Below are 22,280 nucleotides of genomic sequence, written 5' to 3' on the forward strand. Positions count from 1 at the left end.
ATAATTTGAGAGCAATCACAATTAGAAATAATGAGTTTTTCTTGAGTTACTCCACCTTTAAACTACAGTTCATTGAGTTATCCTTTGAAATTAGTCTAATGATTACTCTTCCTATGGGAATTCAGGAAATCTCATAATTTTTAGTTTTTACACATACGATATATTGTGTATATATATTTTTAAAAGTCATTACCATTTAAGAAACCACTCTGAAAAAAAAGGCGTGGTAAAAGTAGAAGTATGCATTTTATTCATTCCATCAGCTGAGAATTGTCCTATTGTATGAACACAGTATTATACAAAAAAAATCACAAAATGTTACAAAATTAAAAAGTACAAACTGCATTACTTAATAAATATGACTAAAAGTAGTTAAAGTGGCAATGAGATAGTCTTTCGGTTGGAAACATTGTTTGACCCAGCAAACCACACAAGCCCACACAAGCTCTGTTTATAGAGCTTTTTACGTAATATAGGATAATCCTATTTTGCCTTTTGGGAGAACTTAAAAAGAACAGATTAAGACAGTGTTCTCCTGCTATACAGTAACCGCCAAAGTTGGTATTAGTTTTCCAATCTCTTAGTTGAATCCACAAAGTTACATCAAGCAGGAGACTTGTCACAAGATCCTATATCACATCTTTCCTAACAAAATGACAAGCATAGTAAATAAAAACAATTTAGAGCACCAGACAATCTATTCTAAATACCACCCAGACAGAATCCTGGGTCTCCCATCAGCAAGTATCACACTCTCCTTCAAGTAAGACCTGGCATTATTATCCTTTACAGAAAAAAAAATTCTTTCCCCAGCCACCCCCCACCATCAGTATTTCTTTCTAAACACTGTCATTCTCTTTAAACATTTCTAGAAAAACAATTCTGCCTGTTTCATCAAAATGGAATGGGTCATTCATCTGGAAACACGAATGCAATACTCTCCACTTGGAATAATTATCTAAAAATTGTGAAATTCAAATTTTAACAAATAACTACTAAATCACAAATTGCTCAAAATAATATTTCATATAAAGCATTTCTCTGAATGTACGCTTAAAAGCTGTCAAACTGGAACACATCAGATGAAAGTTACACCGATTTTTTAAATGTTGTGCAAAAATACATTTTTATAGAAAATAGACTACAAGGAATGAACAGTTTCATACTGTGAGAAATCAGCTTGCAAATTAAGTAGTGTTCACTGTATACAGCAAATTATAAATAGCAGTAGAATCACCCAAAGCTATCATGAAACATCATTTAGGTGCCCAGCAACCTTCAGCTCTGAGAAAACACTTTAAAAAAGAAGGAAGATTAAGGCTTCACCCCTACTGTAAATCTACTAGGAAGTTTAAAGGTGCTATTACCCTGATTAGAGTTCAGGTGATTTCTCCAAACACAACTTAAGTACGCAATTTCCTGAGGACGTAAGGTTTTCAGACATTTCAAGAGCATGCATTTTGTTCGATGTACATTTTGGACAGGGATATGGCCATGGACTTGGCAAGTTCCTCGTCGCGTTTCCTTTGCACTTGAGTCTGTTTGCACCAAGTATCATACTCTGGGTTAGGATAGCAGTGATCAAAAACCGCATCGTAGTGTCCATTACTGAGCCAACTGAGCCAAATACTGGGCCTCAGGGAATCCTCGGGGCCCAGATAGTGAATCATGGTAGACACCGTGGGGCTCTCCAACCTCCCTCCCGTTGTTAAGTGAATATTGACGTTCAGCATCTGCCCCATGGCCAACAACTCGGGGTAGCCGGCCCATGCGCCGTCCTGGGCGGCGGCGATGATGAACTCCCCCACGTCGCCCTCGATCAGGGGGCTGAAGTGGTCGAGGTGGTCGGCAATGTGGTGCACCGTCTGCTCCCTCAGCTCTCGGTGCAGGCTCTGGTCCCCGTATACAGCCTTGCTGACAGCTCGGTACAGGCAGTTGCCGTCGGGGATGATGTGGAACCGGTATTTATTCCTCTCTCTTAGATACTTGTCCTGCTTCTCCACCTCGGCCAGGTACAGGGCGAGCTTCTCATCTCTAGGATCCGATCTGGCCACGACCACGGTCTCGGTGGCGCTGCTCGGGGCGGTCTCGCTGCCCCGCACCGGGGTCACCTCGGTCTCCGGGTCCTGTCGCTGGGCAGGGCCCGCGCTGGAAGGCCGATCGCTGCGATCACCGCCCCGTTCCCAACCCTGGCGGATCCTCTCTGCCCGGTGCTCTTCGACCCACAGTCCGGGGCGGGGTTCCGGGCTCCCCGAGGCCGCCGCAGGGCCTCGGTGCCGGGAGGCGGCCAGGGCCTGGCGGTGCTCGCTCAGTCGGAAGTTTCGATCGGGTCCCTCCCGGGCGGTGTCCGGGACGGCGGGCTCGGGACCCTCGGGCCTCAGCAGCTCCTCCAGGAGCCAGGCGGAGGAGCCCCGCCGCGGCGGCACTGGGGCCCGGGGTCCGGGGGCCAGCAGGAGGCAGCGGCCGCGCGGGGCGGCGCCGGTCGCGGCTCCGGGGGAGGGATCGGGGCCGGGCAGCAGGAGCCGGTCGGTGCCGAGGGCCCGCACGGTGATCTGCGCCGTGGACGTGTAGTGCGGCGGCAGCGGCGGCTTGCAGGACGCGCCCGCCGGGCCGGGGGTGGCGGCCGGACCGGGGGCTGCGGCCCCGGACACCACCTCGAAGCAGGAGGAGAAGGCGGGCATCTTGGCGGCGGGGGCGGCTTCGCGGGGCTCGGCGGCCGCGGCGGGCGGGCACTCACCAGTCTCGGGTTCCGGGGCTCCGCCGGAGGGTCCCGGAGGCTGCAGGGAGACTTTGAAGGGCGCGGCGGCGGGGGGCGCAGGGGCGGCGGCCGTGGGACCCGGTGCCCCCGCTGGGTAGTGGGTGCAGACGCTGCTGAAGAGCTGCATGTCCCCGCCCGCCGCGCGGCCCCTTATAGGCGCGGCGAGCCCCGGGGCCCCGACACACCCTCCGGGCCGAGAGGAGGGGGCCGGCCGAGCACGGTGATCCCGAGTCCCCGGAATAGAAATGACCCAAGGGCCGCCGGCCGCCGCGCGTCAGGAGCCGCAAATAGCGCCCGGGTCCCGGCCAAATTCCTGCTGCGCCACAGCGCGCGGCGGGGGCGGGGAGGGAACACGCGCTCGACCCCGGCCGGCGCGATCGGCCCGCAGGCCCGGGGCACCGCGCCCGCTGCGGCGGGTCTGGCCGCGGCGACCGCTGGGGACCGCTGGAGAGAGGCGCTCGCGCTGCTGGAGCGCGTCCCGCCGGCGAGCAGGAGTGGCAGGGCGCGCGGCGGGGCCGGGAGGCGGGGCCGCCGTTGTTTACCTCAGCCCGCGCGGCCGCGTCACGTGGGCCCGTTGGAATGTGCGGCTCGTCTCCGTGCTCCATTCACCAGCGCGAGGCCGCCCCGCCCCCTCCGGCCGAGCCCCGCCCCCTCCGGCCAGAGCCCCGCCCCCAGCCCTCGCTCCGCCCTGTGTGGGGGACGTCATGGGCGTGTTTTTCCCCCTCCCCCACCCCGGGAGATCGAGCAGGCGGGGCTGGGCGGAGGCCTGGCGCGGAGCAGCGGCGGGGCTAAGAAGCATGCGCGGTGCTGGATTGGTGGGCTCGCTGAACCACGTGATTCGTAAAGTCCGCTTCCTGTACCTGAATGACAAGTTTTGGGGCTGGGCTGCTGTGGATCGCTTCCCACAGCTAGGGTGGGAACCGCCCAGCTTGGATAAGCGGGAATGCTTGCAAAACTTGCGTGTATAAGAAAGCTCCTGAGCTTCGATGGGAGATGGCACTCTGCCTTCGCGTGGTCGTGGCCACCGTACCTGCTTGCATTCACCACTCCTCTTTCTTTTTAAATAATTTCTATTGTCATTATAAAGGTGATGTACAGGGGGGCTACAGTTACATAAGTTACATAAAGAATGTGTTCCTTTTGAACAACTTCACCCTTTCCCTGCTGTTTCCCAATTTTTCCTTCCTGTCCCCACCCACAAATTGCATAGTTCATTTTCAACATAGTGTCTGGTTAATACCACTGCTGCATTTGTTTACAACTCCCTCCATTTCTATGCCCACTCCCCCTTACCCTCCCAAGGACAGATAAATGAACAAACAAAAGAAAAAAGAAAAGAAAGCAAAAACTGTTAGGCTCCATCACGATTATGCCAGGGGACCACGCGGAGGAATGCAGGCACAGGAGAAAGATTATTAGGTTTATTAGAGGGGCCGTATATCCCCCTGAAGAGGGAGCAATGTGGCGTCTGCCCCCATCCAGATGGGTAGTTCTGGAGCAAGTGGGGTGGGCAGGTAGGTCTAGGGGGAAGAGAGGGCAGAAACTCTAGGAAGGAGCTCAGGTCTGGGTGGAGCTGAAGAACAGAGGTAGAAATAATGCTAACATTAACAGTAATAAAGTAACAAACCTCTTTTTCCATTTCCTGTTTCACTAAATTTATTTTATATGATGAGACACTCGTTTCCTTTGGGTCCACATTTTTAGGTCATGTCTGCTCCAGAGTCTTGCTGAAGCAGAAGACAACATTCCTGAACCCCTAACTCATGTCACCTGGGTAATGAATGCACCAACGAAAGGAAGGAAACCTTTTGGATAGCTTTTTTTCAATACCAAACATAGTTCAGGCTTCTGAAAATGAGTGCTGCTACTTTGCATCCAAGAGATGCAGGAAAGAAGGAAGAAGAGGGAAGTGGCCTGCATCCTGGGGCTGGGCAGAAAGTGGAAAACTATTGGTCAACATTTGCAGTATTATCACCCTTTGTAAAGGAGACCTAAAATATTCATCCAATTGACCATGCATGGACTTAGACTGACAAGTGATTTTTTTGCTGCCTTTTGAGCTGTGATCAAATGCTAATTTCAAGTTAGGCTGGAGTATAAATTCCATGACTGCCAAGACTGTCTTGTTCTTTATTGTAGTTTTATCTGCTAGCACAGTTCCTGGTAACACAGATAAGTATTCAATGAGTGAATACATGGAAAACAATTTCCTAAGGTTTTTTCCTGGCTTTCTGCTAGCCTGGGACTCTTAATTACAGCGGGAGCTGTATGCCCTGATCACTGAACCCTTGCTACGTAAATTAATTCTGCAGGTAAAGGACTATCTGTCTAACCATCTCTCCAGGGTAACTTGTTACTCCCTGGGCTAACTAAAAACAGGAATGATTTAGGTGCTGACCAGGGTGGGGTGGATTTCCTATTCTCCGCACATAATACACCTCACACTAAAGTGAGAATTTGTGTAACTGGGGTTCTGAATCAACAAAATACTATTCGCAGTTAGATAATCCTAAAATAATATTTACTGAGTATCTATTTACCAGGTAGTATGTGCCTGGCAGGACTAAGTAGAATAACAAGGACTGGGGAGAGAGATAAGGAAAATACAAACATTTCAATCTTAAAGCAAGAATGTGATTTCACAAGTAGAGGAAAGCACAGGAAAACAAAATCACCAGATTTGCAGTGAACAGGCTGTGAAACTGTAGAGCCAAATAAGAAATAAAGATGTGAAGATTTAAAACTTGAACATACATAGGACATTTTTTATTTAGTTTATGCGAAACTTCAGGACTGGTAATGTAGCTCAAGTGGTAAATCACCTGCCTACCAAGCACTAGGCCTGAATTCACTCTAGTGAATTACTTATGAAGGAATTACTTGTGAATTACTAGTGAAGGAAGGGGAGAGGAAAAACAAAAACAGCAACAGAAATGTATATACACCCAAGTGGAATGGATGTCCACTTGACATCTCAATCACAATCATGAAGGTCTTCCTGGAGAAGGTGGTTCTGTTAGTGTACACAGGTAGGTACACTGTGAACCCAGCTGGTCCACACCCTGGGCCAATGATAATGAATGACCTTCTAAGCTCCTCCTGGGTGACCAGTTCCATATTCAGGTCAGGCATTCCACTTAAGGGCTCAGTGACTAACCAATGACCTTCTACTAGCAAGGGAAAGAGGAGGAATGAGTCTTAACACATCCAGGAGGCTACTGTGCAGTCATCATACCATTCCATTTGGAGAGGGGTTACAGGGGAGGGCTTAATCACCTAGTAACACCACCCTATGGAATAAAACCCCAAGCCCCAACTGAAGCTGTAGGGTCATTATCCGATTTCCTACCTTATTCTTGGAGGTCTATTCCACTGTTCTATACATTGTTCTACCTTTTATTGTTTTTGGCTTGTACCAGGGTTTGAACTGGGGTCTCACATTTGCTATATTTACTTGCCACAGCTGGTATTCTCACTTGAACTTTGCCTTTAAATCTGCATTTTGCCAGCTATTTTGGAGATCAAGTCTCACAGACTTTTCTGCCTAGGTTGACTTTGAACTGCAGTCCTGCAAACAGCCTCCTGAGTAGCTAGGATCATAGGCATGAGACAGGAGACAGTGACAACCCATTCCTAAATCACTATTCTTCCACTCTTCCTGGTTCTGTCCTTGTACTGAGGGAGTGTTCTATGAACCAAAAACCAATGAGATCACTGATGACCAGTAATCAATTTTCAGATTAATTAAAGCTGGGCTCATTGAATTTGCAGGTGGCCTTGGATTAAGTCCCAGACACACACACACACACACACACACACACACACACACACACACACACACACACACATAGAGTATTCCTTTATAACTCATTTATATCTGAATATTGCAAGCTGATTCACTGAAGTTTTACTAGGGCATTGGGAATCTGCAGGATGAAACATTTCTAAATGAGTGGCTTTATCTATGCATGGATACTTAAGCAATGATTGAAAAAAAATAATGTCAAGCATAACTTAAAAGATAGAGAATCCAGCCAAGCTTCCTCAAACAGCTTCTGTAATAGAAGAAAAATAAAATCAAGAGCTAGAGATGGGGTGGGGAGAGTAAATTCACATAATCACCTCTGACTGTCCAATTAAAGTTAATATACATGATAAATTGCTACAACTGCTACTGCAGAGAGTGGAAGTTGAATTTGAGTGGTTTGCATATCTATTATCCTCTACTCAACTGCAGGCTACCTAGAGAAGCAGTGCAAAATTTAGCACAAAATAACTTAAAGGTTTTGTGATAAACCACCAGTTAAAAATAGGCCTTGGACTTTGGAAAGCAGTATGGAGGTTCCTCAAAAGACTCCCCTCATGACCCAGCAATCACACTTTTGGTTTCCCTTATTTGCATAACTAGTATATGTCTAGGACAAGCAGAAAAGATCAATAGCTATGTACACATGACCATATAAGATGATGCTAAGTGAAATGAACCCCAAGATAGGAACACAAGTGGTTTTATCTTCCTTGCTTTTGTTTTTAATGTATTTATACTGTACTATGTGATTTTTTTTGTTTCTTTTGTATGTTCTTCCCCCTGTATAACCCCTGTTTTCACTGTATTGGATTCTGGTGCTCTGCATCTTGTATATACATTTTTCTAATTTGGGGAGGGCAAGGGAAATAACAAAATGCTGAAATAAGGATACAGGTTGATCCATTGTAACAATGAGCTGTACAAGACACTATGTTGAAAACGAACTTTACAACTTTGGGTGGGGTGAGGGGAGGGAGGATTCGGCAAGGTTGGGAGGGAAGGGATGGTAGAGGGAAAAGTGAAGAAGAGGTAGCAATGCTCATTAGGAAATATACTCATTACCTTACTCGTGTAACTGCAGTCCCTCTGTACAGTTTCTTTACAATAGAAAATATATAACAAAAAATAGGGGTTGGATGGTAGTTCAGTGGTAGACTTTTCTTCTTGGGCTGGCCTAGTATCTCAGACCTCCCAATCTCAGCCTCCGCTAGAAAGCTGAACTCTAGAGGATCACAGTTTGAGACCAACTGGGTTCAGAAAAGTTCATGAGACTTTCTCAAACCATAGCTTGAATATCTGTCGTCCTAAACTATGTGAGAGGGAGAGATTAGGAGGAATTGAGATTCTAGGCCAGCCCAGTCAGAAGAGTCTTCAAGATAGAATCTCAGTGAAAAGATGCTGGGTGTGTTGGCATGCGTTTTAGTCAAAACTGGGCTACTTAGTAGGTCTAGGCCACCCTGGACTACGTAGGGAGATCCTGTCTCAAGAAAACGCAAAAAGAAAAGGAGGGGTGAAGGGAAGAAAGAAGGAAGATAGGTACGTTAGAGTAAGGCTGGGGTGTCTCTGATAAAGTACTTGCCTAGCAGGCAGTAGACCTGGGATCAGTCTTCAGAGCCATTAAAAAATGATAAAAAGAATGGAAAATTAGAGTCTATAAAATATATCCCTCAAGGGAACGTAAAATGTTGCACCAAAGGTTATCAGATTAGTCTATTTCCTATTACTGTAACAAATATCCTAAGGCTGGATACTTTATAAAGAGATTTATTCGACTCACAGTAGTAGGGAAGAGAGCAGGACATTAGCACCAGAAGCTGCTCACTCAGTTCTGGGGATTTTATGACAGATGAAATCACAATGGCAGTATTGAGGGGGGCATAGGAGAGGAGTAAGTCATCACTAGGCAGAACTGGTAATCAGAATGAGATAAGAATAGCAGTAAAGACCTCTCAGTAGGCTCCTCCTCTTAAAGGTCCCACACCTCTCAACCCCACACTACAATCCAAGCTCCTAGTACATGAAACCTTGGAACACACAAAGACCCAACCAAACCCATAGCAGTCACTATAGTTACTAACTATATCATCCAGCAATCCACTCCTAGGTATATAACCAAGGGCAATAAAACATGTCCACCTTAAAACTTACATATCAGTGTTCGCCTCAGCCCTAAGTAGAAACATTCCAAGTAGTCCTCATCAGCAGATGAACAGATGAACCAAATGTAGTACATACACAAAAGAGAATATTATTCAGTCATAAGAAAAATGAAGTACTCATATATTCTACAGTAGGAATGAATCCTGGAAACCTACTAAGTGAGAGAAAACAGGCTACATATTACATAATACCATTTAAGTGAAATATCCAGAACAGAAAAAAAAAACAAAACCAATGGAGGTAAAGTGCTTATCCACCATGGGAAAGGCCCTAAGCTCCTTTCCCGCATGGTGGGTAGGGGGCATGAAGGGGGGAATAATAAAGGAAATGCTGTTTGTACAGATACAGGAAGGAGGAAGAAATTGCTGTGGCTACCAGTATATAACCGATTTAAAATTTTGAAATTAGATTGTGATGATGAGTGTACAACTCCATGAAAAATGTTGAGGGGGGGACAGGGAGGGGAAGGGGTGCATGTATGTGCCAGTCCTGGGGCTTAAACTCAGGGTCTGAGCACTGTCTCTGAGCTGCTTTTCCTCAAGGCTAGCACTCTACCACATGAGCCACAGTTCCACTTCTGGCTTTTGGGGTAGATAATTGGAGATGAGAGTTTCTCTGACTTTCTTGCCTGGGCTGACCTCAAACCATGATCCTCAGATCTCAGCCTTCTGAGTTGCTAGATTACAGGCATGAACTGCTGGCTCTCGGCAATGCCACTTTTCACCTAGTGAATTCAACTGACTCTTGAGAGAAGTCAGAGCTGTTAGTCACAGGAGGCTTCAATGACAGCAGTGGAATAGAATATTCATTTTCCATGCCCAGCTTTCAATCACTGCAACATTCAGAGTGGGTAAAAAAAGAATTACTAAGCAAAAAGAAAGTCACAAGGCATGGTTTCCCTTATTTGCAATAATTAGTATATGTCTAGGATAATCTTATCAGATAAGCAGAAAAGTTCAAAGGCTTTGTGCATATGACCATATAAGATGATGCTAAGTGAAATGCAGGTCTGCATTTTGGACATTTCTTTGGAGAAGGATTAGGCTAGAAACGGCATTATGGGCTTCATTGCCTACAACTGCTTCAGTTCACTGGTATACCAACAAGTCTACGAACAACAGTGAGGCCTGCCAGTGAAGGGAGAAATACAGAGCTAGATACCTCCAGGAATTTCCCTTCTAGGTATACACAAAATTAATTATTCCTCATGAAAAAAATGTTGCAAGCAGTCAAAATTCAAATTAAAGCCTGAAAAAGAGAAAGGGGCTTTCAGTCTTCTGAAAATATTTTTGTGCCAAATGTCCTTTTTAAAAATGTACTGATTTTGGCTGAAATAAGGATACAGGTTGACCCAATGTAACAATGAGAAGTACAAGACACTATGTTGAAAACGAACTTTTCAGTTTGGGGAGGGAGGGGGCAGGAAGGAGTTGGGAAGGTGGGAGGGAGGGGATGGTAGGTGAAAAACAAAGGAGGAGGTAACAGTGCTCCATAGGAAATGTACTCATTACCTTACTTTATGTAACTGTAACCCCTCTGTACAGTATTTTTATAATAAGTATATGTATATCTATGGAAAAAAGTACTGATTTTGGTGCTTAATTGCAGGACCTAGATATTGCCCTTAGCTTTTTTTCACTTAAAGTTGGTGCTCTACCACTTCTGACAAACCCTACTTTTAGCTTTTTGGTGGCTAACTGGAGAGAAGAATCTCACAGATCTTTCCTGGGCTAGCTTTAAATGATGATCTTAAGATCTCAGCCTCCTGAGTATCTGGAAAAACTAAACTGGTGCCCAGTTTAGATGTTTTAAAATCTTTTCTAAGGAGAAAGTTCAACAAACTATATACCCCAAATCAAAGAGACTTGTTGCCTTCAAACTCTGGGCCTCTTTCCTGCCTCACATTGTCTGACGGAACCTAAAACATAAGAGCAGATAAAATTTACCAACACTATTTATTCTTAAGGGGAAAAAGGAAGTAGAAATGAACTGTTAGACTGCCTTTAAAAAAATAAAGAAACAAACTACCAGAAGAAAAGGATTATCTATCTTGATCAGGTTTGGGAAAGGAAAGGAAGCCAGGCCTATAAGCATAGTTTCAAGCTAGCTTGAAGAGGCAGAACTCTGACGGGAATTCAGAGTGGGTAAAAAAAGAAATACTTAGGGAAAAGAAAATTACAGTGCATGCTTTCTCTTATTTGCAATGGTTAGTATATGTCTAGAATAACCTTATCAGATGAGCAGAAAAGGTCAACTGCTTTGTGCATATGACCATATAAGATAATGCTAAGCAAAATGAACCACAAGATATGGACGTAAGAAGTTTTTCTTTGTCATTGTTGTTTTTAATGTTCTATGTGATTTTTTTTGTTTCTTTTGTATGTTCTTCCCCCCATTGTCACTGTATTTGATTTTGGTACCTGTGTCTTGTATAAACATTTATCTAATTTGGAGAGTGGAAAGAGAATAAAATGCTGAAACAAGGACACAGGATGACCCATTACAAAAATGATATTCACAAGACACTATGTTGGAAATGAACTTTATACCTGGGGGCGGTGATTGGGGAGGTGGGGAGAGGGAAGGTATAGAAGGAGAAAAACAAAGGAGAGGGTAACAATGCTTGATAGGAAATGTACTCATTACCTTATTCATGTAACTGTAACCCTTCTGTACAGCATCTTAACCATAAAAAATTTTTAAATGGTAAAAAAAGAAAGAAAATCACAGCCCAGAAGAAAATATATGTTCACTAAGGAGAATGTGTTTTCAGAATGTGTAAAGAACTTTTATAATTCAACAAGAAGAGAACTCTAAAACATAAGCCAAGAATATTAATAAACATTTCTCCAAAAGAAATACAGGTCTACCTGGTGAGTGCATACAATGATCTTCTATTTGCCTTCAGTGTTATGAAAATAGTGGAGAAAGGAAGAAACAGGATGGACTCAATCTTCTACAGGCAAGGACTGTTCATTGAGCTATAACAGTCAGGGGCACAGTCTTCCCACAGGCTTGAAGACTGTGCAAAGAGGTGTTGGATAGCCGTTGGGTTCTTATGGGGTCTGAACAAGGAGGCAGAGGCTAATGACAAAGTCATTAGGTCTAAAGAAGTGGGGGGGCTTTTCAGTTGGGCCTACAATGGAATGTTTTCAGCCAGGCTTAGGTGGATTGTCCTGCCTGTGTCAAGCAGTCTGTGCATATCTGGTGGCTTGCTTAGGTCTGTATGTACTTGGAATAATGGGGGTGGAGGGTGTCAATCCTTCATATTCCATCTTTGGATACATAAAACAAATTGAACCAAGAGGGAGAGGCAAGTCCTTCATTCAGGAAAAGTGAAAATGCAAATCACAATTAGGGAATGTTATATAGGAATTCAATCAATACAGAGAAGCCACATTTTGAGAGGTTGAATTGGGAGTCTTTATTAGGAAGCCAGTGACTGCAGCAAGACACATGTCCCCGGAAAATTTGAAGCCTCATATACACTGAACACTGTTAGAAAACTGAGGCATGAGGGTGGTAAAGCGAAGAAAGAGCAGAAAAACACTCTCAACAAACCTAATCAACTCCAATGGAGAGCAGAAGTGGGATGCTATGGTGAGCTGAGGAGAACCAGGAGATACGAGGCATGGTGCCAAATGGCCCGTGAGCTCCTTGGGGCCTAAATAAGGTCCTGGCCAGGGGGGCAGGGTCTCAGGGAGCTCAAGAGTCTTGTGAGTTCATGGCAGGTCTAGTAACCTATTGTCCAAGTCCTACCCCTGCCTCTAAGAAACCAGACACACACACTACCTGAGGGAACCACCAAGAAGACAAGACAAGATGGCACCAGTTAAACTCAATTCCCTATCATTCACCACATTGCCAACATGGTGCCAGTTAGACACAGTATCCTTATTTCAGTACAATTTCCTGGCCTCTGAACTATCCATACTCAACTTCACACATGTGGGAAACAGCAAGTAGGTTGGGGGCTACCTACTGCTAGAGGGGAGAAAATTGGAGTAATAGAGAGCAATTGCTAATATAACAGATACTCAAGCTACTTTTGCTGAAAAGCAGGACCTTCTTTGACCCACTAATTAATTCAATATAAGGGGAAAGTGTGGCATCTGCCCCCATTTTTATATTTGCCCTTGTTCTAAACTATTCCCCTTGCAGTCACCTTGGAGTCTAGAAGGAGAGAACTATACAATAACATCTTTCAAAGAGAGGTGAAGAAAATTGCTCCCAAGGAAAGGAACAGCATAACCTCAGGTCAGATCGCCTGGTAGGCAACAATGTTGAGCAGACTGCTCCCCTCCAGTGAAGACAGAGATTACAACTTGTGTGGAACCCCTCACCAAACCTGGATTGAAACACTGACCAACCAGGCCACAACTGTAACCTGATTGTTCATGTTTACCTCTTATTCCCTGCCCTGATTCTTGGTCTATTTGAAACAAAAGCTCATAATGGTATCCTGAAGATGGCTGAGGATGAGCTGAAGTGCTTAAAGCTCCTTTCTGTGCCCTTCACCATTGTTCAGATCTTTATTTAGCTTATGCAGTGAATGGCTAGACATGTGGAAGATCTGAAACTAAAACTGAGCCCTAAAACTCTAGTCTCTGTAATAAGTATGAGATCATTTTTTTGCTGGGGGGAGGGAAGGAGGAAGGGGCTGGGAGGTTAATGAAAATATTCTAAAACTGGTTGTGATAATCTGAATGTACTAATCACTGAAATATCCACTTTAAGTGAGTTATGGTTGAATTATGCCTCACTAAAATTAATATCAAGCCAGGAGCTGGTGGCTCACACCTGTAATCCTACTTACCCAGGAGACTGAGATCTAAGGGTAGTAGTTCAAAGCCAGCAGGAGTAAGAAAGTCCATGAGATGTGTATCTCCAATTAAACGCCAGAAAATTGGAAGTAGTGCTGTGGCTCAAGGTGGTAGAACACTACCCTTGAGCAAAACAGCTCAGAGACAGTGCCCAGGTCCTGAGTTCAAGCCCCATCACAAACAAAAAATAAAATTAAAATTAAAAAAGTAGCAAGCCAAGCACTGTTGGCTCACCCCTGTAATCCTAGCTACTTGGAAGGTTGAGATGTGAGGATCAAAGTTCCAAGCCAGCCTGGGCAAAAGTATCTATGAGACTCTTATCTCCAATTAACCAAAAAGCCGGAAGTGAAAACATGACTCAAGTTGGGAGAGTGGTAACTTTGAGTAAAAAAAAAAACCAATAAAGGCATGAGGCACTAAGTTCAAGTCCCAGTCCCAGCAATACACACACACACACACACACACACACACACACACACACACACACACACACACACACACACACACACACCAGTAACAACTGCTGGCCAATATGTGGGAAAGTAAGAAACCTTATTTATTACAGGTGAGGATGAGAAATAGTACAGTTGCTATGGAAAAGGATTTGGCAGGCCCTGCAAGGGAATAAATACAGCATCACTAGATAAACCAGAAATTCCATGCCCATTAGATATATAAAAGAATTGAAAACATATATGCACACAAAAGCTGTGATGCCTATTCATAGCAGAATCATTCATAATTTTGTGTGTGTCTGTGCTAGTCCCTGAGCTTTCATGTTCAAGGCTAGTGCTTTTCTATCTGAGCTCTACTTTCAAAGATGAGTTTCATGCTCTTGCTAGCTCAGGATGGCTTTGAACTATGATCCTGACATCTCAGTCTCCCAAGTGGATTGGATTACAGATATGGCCACCAATGTCTGGCCATATATATTTTTAAGTGGAAATAACTCAAGCATCCTTTAAGTGATGAATGGATAAAGTCTGAGATCTGGAAACAATGGAATTGCCCATGTTAAATAGGTTGTGTTTCACAGCATGATGAACCTAAAAATATTAGCCTGATGAAAAATGTCAGTCATAAATAACTATATTTGTAGGATCCTGTTTGTGTAAACAGTCAGAATAGGCAAATGTCTAGAGAAAGAAAGTGGATTTGTAGTTGCCCAAGTCTTGAGGGACAACAGACAGGTGGAAAATCATTACTGATGGATACAAGGTTTCTTTGGGGGATGATGGAAATGGTCTAAAAGTTGTGATAGTAGCAAAACTGTCATATATGAGTTATACTTCAGGAAAGCTATTTAATAAGCATGAATTAAGTATATTATCCATGGTAATTGGGCTGATTATGAGGACAGATCTCTGCTCTTTCATCTTCTACCTCTGTTTAATTTTCTGTGTTAGCTTTTGATTCCATGACATAAAATATTTTATTTTTACTTTTCTCCAAAAGTCTTGTGTGTGTGTGTATGTGTGTGTGTACGCGCATGCGTGAGCAGGCGTGCACCAGCCCTGGGGCTTGAACTGAGGCCCTGGGCACAGGCTGTCCCCAAGCAATTTTACACAAAAGTAAATGCTGTACCACTTGAGCCACAACTCCACTTCCAGTTTTTTATTTTATATTTATTTATTTTTTTTTTATTGTGAAAATACTGTACAGAGGGGTTACAATTACATGGGCAAGATAATGAGTACATTTCTTATCAAGCATTGTTGCCTCCTCCTTTGTTTCCCCTTCCTATCCCTTCCCATCTCCCTCCCCCCCCCCACTTCCAGTTTTTTGATGGTTAATTGGAGATAAGATTCTCGTGGACGAAAGTTCCCACTGACTGGCTTTGAACCTGGATCCTTAGATCTCAGCCTCCTGAGTAGCTAGGAGCCACCAGTGCTTGGCAGTTTTTCATTCTTTTACCTCCTAATCAAAATGTCTGACTCCTTTAACTGCCAGATTTCTTTAATATTTATTGCTTATAGGTGAATGAATTAAGGTAAATCTTTCTACTTTTCCCATAAAAAATATCTAATTAGTGTTCACTTTGGTAGCACATATACTAAAATTGGATTGATACTAGAAGATTAGCATGGTTCTGAAACAAGAATGGCATGCATATTTGTGAAGCATTCTATATTTTTACCTTTTGTCTTGTACGTAAGTTTATGTCTTTGAGGAGGGTGAGGGAGATCACAGAAATGGCGAGACAAAGGGTGAACAAATGCAGCAGAGACACTAACTAAACACTATATGACAATGAACTATACAACTTGTAGAGGAGGAAGGTTGGGATGGAAAAAACTGGGGGTAAATAAGGGAGGAGGTGACATTTTTCAAAAGAATTATACTCATTACTTGACTTATGTAACCATAATCCCTCTGTACATCACCTTTACAAAACAAATAAATAATTAAAAAGTGCAACTAATTAAATGTGCATGTCTCTTCTTCCTCTTTTGAGTGTGAGGAAGTAGTGCTCCAAAATTTAGTCTAAATGAAATTATCTCCAAGAGATCCAGAAAAATCTGGAGTAATCTTCCAATGATAAGAAGTTACTCTTTTTGTTTTCTTCTTTTTTTGTGTGCCAGTACTGGGGATTGAATTCACAACCTGGGCGCTGTTCCTTAGCTTTTTTGAACAAGGCTAGTGCTCTGCCACTTGAGCCATATCTTCACTTGCAGCCTTTTGGTGGTTAATTGTGGCTAAGAGTCTCAAAGAAGTCAAGCACTGGTGGCTCACTCCTAGCCATTCAGGAGGCTGAGATCTGAGGATCATGATTTGAAACCAGCCAGGGCAGAAAAGTCCCCATGAGATTCCTGTCTATAATTAACTGCTCAAAAAACATAAGTGGAGTTGTGGCTCAAAGTGGTATAGCTTTTGCCTTGAGCAAAAGAGCTCAGGGACAGCGCCCAGGCCATGAGTTCAAGCCCATGACTGAAAAAAAAAATCTCATGGATTTTCTGCCCCAGTTGGCTTCAAGTAGCAATCCTCAAATCTCAGCCTCCTGAATAGCTAGGACTATGGTATGAGCCACCAGCATATGGCATTAGTCAATCATTCTTTTTGTTGTTGGTGGTGGTGGTCATCATTGTGGGGTTTGAATTCTGGGCCTGAGCACTGTCCCTCAGCTCTTCAGCTTAAGGCTAGCATGCTACCATGTGAGCTATAGTGCCACTTCCGGTTTTCTGGTGGTATATTGGAGATAAGAGTTTCACAGCTTTTCCTGCCCAGGCTGGTTTTGAACTGTGATCCTCAGATCTCAGCCTCCTGAGTAGCTAAGATTACAGGGATGAGCCACCAGCACCCACTTTAGCCAGTTATTCTTATATTATCATTCTCTAAGATTTCCTAACCTAAACTATAGAGAATTTGCTTGTACTGTGCAACTTCTACCATCATTCTGTAGATCTCAACTAAGATAAGAATTTATTGCTCATTAAAAAAGTTCTGGTTAAACATTTTTGGTACTGACTATTTTTTTAAAAATCTGAATGCCATCTCTCCTTTCTCATTTCAGGCACTCACACTCCTCCACAGCTAAGCTTAGAAAACAAAAGAACATGAGGAGATGGGAAGTAAGTATCTCAAAATAGGGATTGGAAAATAGCTTCTCTTTTTCTGTAGGGCTTTGTTGTTGTTGTTTTTCTGTGCTTTTTCCCTTTTTCCTTTTTACACAGAGAGAGTTTCCTCTATCTCTGGCTCTTCAAGTGAGGTCAGAGACTCTAAAATACCACACTGTGTCATTTACTTTGGACGTTTTCACGGAAGGGGATTAACTTTGGAAAGAGTTTGGGCGGCTGCGAATGACTCAGGCATCAGCGATGTGTCAATAAGTCTCCCTAAAACTGTGGTCCCTTCCTAGCAATCTTTGGAATAAAGGACTTCTTTGCAGCTTTGTAAGTGTGTATGTATGTTGATTCATTTAATGGATTCCCATTGAGTTTGATAATCAAGACAAAGGCAGCAGCATGTTCTTTGTATGTCAGTAAGTCCTATTGAGCATTATTTGATATTTGAAAAAAAGTTACTTAGGAAGCAAAGTTTTAATGAGATTAAAATCATTACTAAAACTGAGCACTAGTAGCTCATGCCTGTAATCCTAGTAGCTCCTGCCTGTAATCCTACTTACTCAGGAGGCTGAAATATAAAGATCAAGGTTCAAAGCTATCTGGGGCCAGAAAGTGCAGGAGACTCTTATATCCAATAAACTAATAAATGATGATTGGTGACCTTTATTTTTATTTATTTTGGTCAGCTGTGAGGTTTGAATTCTGGGCTTGGACACTGTCCCTCAGCTCTTCAGCTCAAGACTAGTGCTCTACCACTTGGGCCACGGCGCCACTTCCGGTTTTCTAGTGGTTAATTGGAGATAAGAATCGGACTTTCCTGTCTGGGCTGGCTTTGAACGTCAATCCTCAGATCTCAGCCTCCTGAGTAGCTAGGATTACAGGTATGAGTCACCAGTGCCTGGCATGTCCTTTTTGTTTGTTTGTTTGTTTTTAATCTACAGAGGAGGCCCAACTTTTCTCAAGCCACTACTTAGGAAATTATCTCTCAAGTATCACTTCAGGAAACATCACTTTAACAGAAAGATTGTATAACCCATATAATAATGATAAACATTTCATATATTAAGTCCTTTATATGTTCCAGACATGATTCTAAGACCTTTGTACATATTCACTCAGTTTGGGTGCACAGTCATTTTTAGGACGTAGGTACTAATATTACCGCAATTTTACAGAAGAAGAAACAGGCCCAGAATGCAAGTGTTTACGCAGAGCAGGAATTTGTACCTATGGTAGTCCGGTCCCAGGGAAATTCTCCTTATTGCTAAGATCTTTCTAGAAAGAAAGCAAATCATGCTGAATCTCATGAATTGAGTTTTGGGGCAAAGATGGATCTAATTAGTGTTGATTCTGAAGATGCTTTTTCTGAATGAAATTTCTAGGATAAACAGAAACCTTGCATTATGAAAGGCACTATTAATTGTTTGGATAACTAAGTGGCTGAAGACATGACATTTGTGAGGAATATAAAGAGGGCCCTTAATACATAAAGTTCCTAGCATTTTGATTAATGGATCCATGCTGATGTCAGTGATAGCTGGTTTCTTATCCAAGATCACCTTAAGAAAAATCCTAAAGTTTTAGCATCTAGAAATTTAGCTTGCAACTTAGAAGGATCACTTCACTTCAGGTGGAGAAGCAATACCACTTCATTCAGAGGTGTTGTGCATCTTTAAAACGTACTCTTATGGCCAGGTGCAGTGGCTCATGCCTGTAAGCCTAACTGCTCAGAAAAGAAGTGACCCGGAGGATTGAGGTTCAAGTCCAGCCTCATCAAAAAAAATTAGTGATTTCCCATCTCAATCAATAAGCTACATGTGGTGATACACACCTATAACCCTAGCTACATAGGATGTGGAGGTATGAGAACACAGACTGAGGTCAGTCCTGGATACAACATGAGACCCTGCCTGAAAAATAATGAAGAAAAAACAAAAAGGGGTGGTGGGAGGGAAGAGGAGGTAGTGGTGGTGTGGTAGCTCAAATGGCAAAGGGCCTGAATAGTAAACACATCCTGCATTCAAAATCCCAGGATCCCCCAAAAAGGTTGTGTAGGGTGTTTTTTTCCTCAGACATGAGGAAAAACTAAGAGCTTTCCATATTTAATACAATCAAGCAAGGCCTAGTAAAACCAGAGGCTAAAGATTCTGACTTACTGGGGCAGATGTGACATGCACAGTCTAATGCTGAAATCTGAGACATAATCCCTGGTTCCCACAAGGATTCCAGGATAGTAGTGAGGATTAAGAGTTCTTGTTAAGCATATTTTAAAAAGATTATAGAAAGTCAGAATCCCATCAACTAGTTAAGGACCATTTTCTTTGCTTTTATTGGACAGTATCAATAGTATGATAATCATACTTCCAATTCATTATGAGCTCCCTAAAAAGGCTCAAGTTCATTCATCTTTCTTGGGATAGTGTGCAGGACATGCCTGGCCCAGACAGGAAGTAAACAGTTATTTAGATATACATCAACAGAAGCTCTGATTGGCTGTTGAGGACATCATGAAGATTCCTGAGACTTATTAGATAGACCCGATGGTTAATAGAGTGCTATGAAATTCTAGAACTTTAATAAGCCAAACTTTATCATTTATGCAGAATGGCTCGAATCTTAGTAAGCAATAAAAGCAGTAAGTGGTGGCCAAGTGCTAGGCATTCTTTTTTTTTTTTTTTGGTCATGGGGCCTGAACTGTGGGCCTGGGCGCTGTCCCTCAGCCCTTCAGCTCAAGGCTAGCACTCTACCACTTGAGCCACAGTGCTACTTCCAGCTTTTTCTACTTAGGTGCTGAGGAATTGAACCCAGGGACTCATGCATACAAGGCAAGCACTCTAACACTGAGCTATCTTCCCAGCCCTGGGCATCTTACTTGTGGGTATTCACTACCAAATTTGCTCCTTAGCATCAAAAGTACAGCACTGATATGTGAAATTTTATTCTGTTAAACTTTTAATGGTTTAAAAATATGAACCTTTTTTTTTTAAAGTGATACTGGAGTTTAAACTCAAGGTCTTATGCTTCCTAGGTAAGTGCTGTATCACTTGAACCATGCCCCCATCCCTTTTTACTTGTCTTATTCTTCAAATAAGAACTAGAAATTTCATTCAGAACTTCTTCAATATCTGTATAAATGTTCCCACATTTACATTGATTTATTCAGCAAATATTGAATAGTTAGCATACTGCAAATAAAGACTACATACTTTGAATATAATAGAGAACAGATGGGCAAGATCTCTGGCTTCTAGAAGCTTCCTTTCTAGTAGAAGATAAGAGGAAAAAATAGAAATCAGAAACATTTAGAACATGCTCGGAGAGGTCAATTTTCATCATCCAAAGGTCAGCTGGAGCACAACTATATTTTAACAAGTTGGTTTTGCTCATTACACTCCACTCAGGAGGAAACACACAGCATGTGCATTGTGCAGTGTTAGGAAGAGGAGGTTGAAGAGGAAGAAGCTGTTAGATGATTCGGGGGTGGGCAGGGGGTTCTGCTCTAAGCTGGCTGCTGGCTAAAAGGGAAGGAGAGTCTACCTATGGATGAAAAAGACTATCACTCTGTAAGAGAGAGCAGAGTTTGGTCACACAGTGGCCTTGTTTTTATCTGCATGTGCAACGATGTTGCAGCTGGCTTTATCTAATTTTTTCACGGTGTCAGAGGAAACATGTCCAGGTTTGATATTTCTAAAAGCAGAATAACATGTCCAGCTTCGGGAAGTCAGTTGTTCCTCTTCCCCAAGCCCTGCCCCCCTCCTTGGAGGATACAAATTAAAAAAAAAAAAACAAACAGCAGGAGAGAAATTTAACGTCTTACAACTGATCAGAGATGGCTATAATCTCTCTCAGAATCTGCAGCAAGGCAGCTTAAAAAAGCATGATAGTCAGGGATGCCATTGAGTGCCCCATCATTCCATATAGATTTTGTGTGTGTGTGTATGTGTGCACGCACTCACACTGTGCGGGTTCTGGGACTTGCACTCAGAGCTTGGGCACTATCTTGAGGCTTTTGGCCCAAAGTTAGCATCCAACCACTTGAGCCACACTTCACCTCTGTTTTTTTGCTGGTTAATTGGAGATAAGACTCCCAGACTTTCCTGCCCTGGCTAGCTTTGAAACTCAATCCTCAGATCTCAGTCTTTTGAGTAGTTTAGATTACAGGGATGAGCCATTGGCATCCAGCTAGACTAGATGATTTTTTTTTTTTTGCCAGTCCTGGGGCTTGACCTCAGGGCCTTGGTACTGCCCTTAAGCTTCTTTTGCTCAGAGCTAGTACTCTACCACTTGAGCCCCAGAGCCACTTCTGGCTTTTTCTGTTTATGTGGTACTAAAGAATCGAACCCAGAGCTTCATGCATGTTAGGCAAGCACTCTACCAACTAAGTGACATTGCCAGCCCTAGACTAGATGATTTTTAAGCCCATTTACTCATACAATGAGATAATACTTGTGTGTTGAGTATATATAGCTGATCAAAAGTCATTCTAACCATCATCTATTAATAGCTACTAGGAATATAGACACCAGGGGCACTATATGAACAGACAAATGCCACCCCTGTGTGTCTGGAAGTCTAAGTGATAATGGCTATGATATTGCCAGGTACTGAAATCATAATTTTGGAAAACAGAAACATAATGACTCGTTTGTACAACTACTTGAAGATAATAACATTTTTTAAAATCATGAAATATGTCTTCATTTTGCCATCCCTCACCCTACCTAAATTCACAGCTCTCTCAGTTTCTATTTTTATGAGAAAATCTATATTAGGAAGATGTTTGTGTGCCACGGATGCTGTCTGGGTGTCATGGTAACCACTTGCTCTTCAGCAAGCATTTTGTGTCAAGATTATACATTTAGAAAATGTCTTACATGATGCTTGAATTGATGGGTAGATTTCAGAAATAATTTGAGGTGTGTGTGTGTGTGTGCGCGCGCGCGCGTGCGTGCTAGTACTAGGGCTTAAACTCAAAGTCTGGGCATTGTCCTTTGGCTTTTTCACTCAAAAATAGTGCTCTAACACTAGAGCCATAGTTTTATTTTGGCTTTTTGGTGGTTAACTGGGGCTAAGACTTTCACAAACTTTTCTGGGGCTGGCTTTGTACCTTAATCCTCATGTCTCAACTAGGACTACAGATAGGACTACTACCTACAGGGCTGAGGAAT

General features: G+C 43.1%; 1 protein-coding gene and 1 non-coding gene across 2 annotated transcripts; one reads left to right on the plus strand and one right to left on the minus strand.

Annotated features, from left to right (window-relative positions):
* Window positions 1–227: 227 nt before the first annotated feature.
* Otud1 (OTU deubiquitinase 1) lies at window positions 228–3,134 on the minus strand. Its single transcript, XM_042686039.1, has one exon. The coding sequence runs from the start codon at window positions 2,883–2,885 to the stop codon at window positions 1,446–1,448; it is 1,440 nt and encodes a 479-aa protein (XP_042541973.1). The 5' UTR covers window positions 2,886–3,134; the 3' UTR covers window positions 228–1,445.
* A 12,444-nt stretch (window positions 3,135–15,578) lies between these two features.
* On the plus strand, window positions 15,579–15,684 carry LOC122113341. Its single transcript, XR_006148421.1, has one exon. It is a non-coding gene; the product is annotated as a U6 spliceosomal RNA (small nuclear RNA).
* Window positions 15,685–22,280: the final 6,596 nt, after the last annotated feature.

The sequence above is a fragment of the Dipodomys spectabilis genome, unplaced genomic scaffold, assembly GCF_019054845.1.
Source record: "Dipodomys spectabilis isolate Male_0828 unplaced genomic scaffold, ASM1905484v1 ptg000096l, whole genome shotgun sequence".
Taxonomy (NCBI): domain Eukaryota; kingdom Metazoa; phylum Chordata; class Mammalia; order Rodentia; family Heteromyidae; genus Dipodomys; species Dipodomys spectabilis.

Excerpts from the sequence above, each read along its gene's own strand:
- Otud1 (XM_042686039.1), bottom strand. The coding sequence starts at position 2,885 with ATGCAGCTCTTCAGCAGCGTCTGCACCCACTACCCAGCGGGGGCACCG.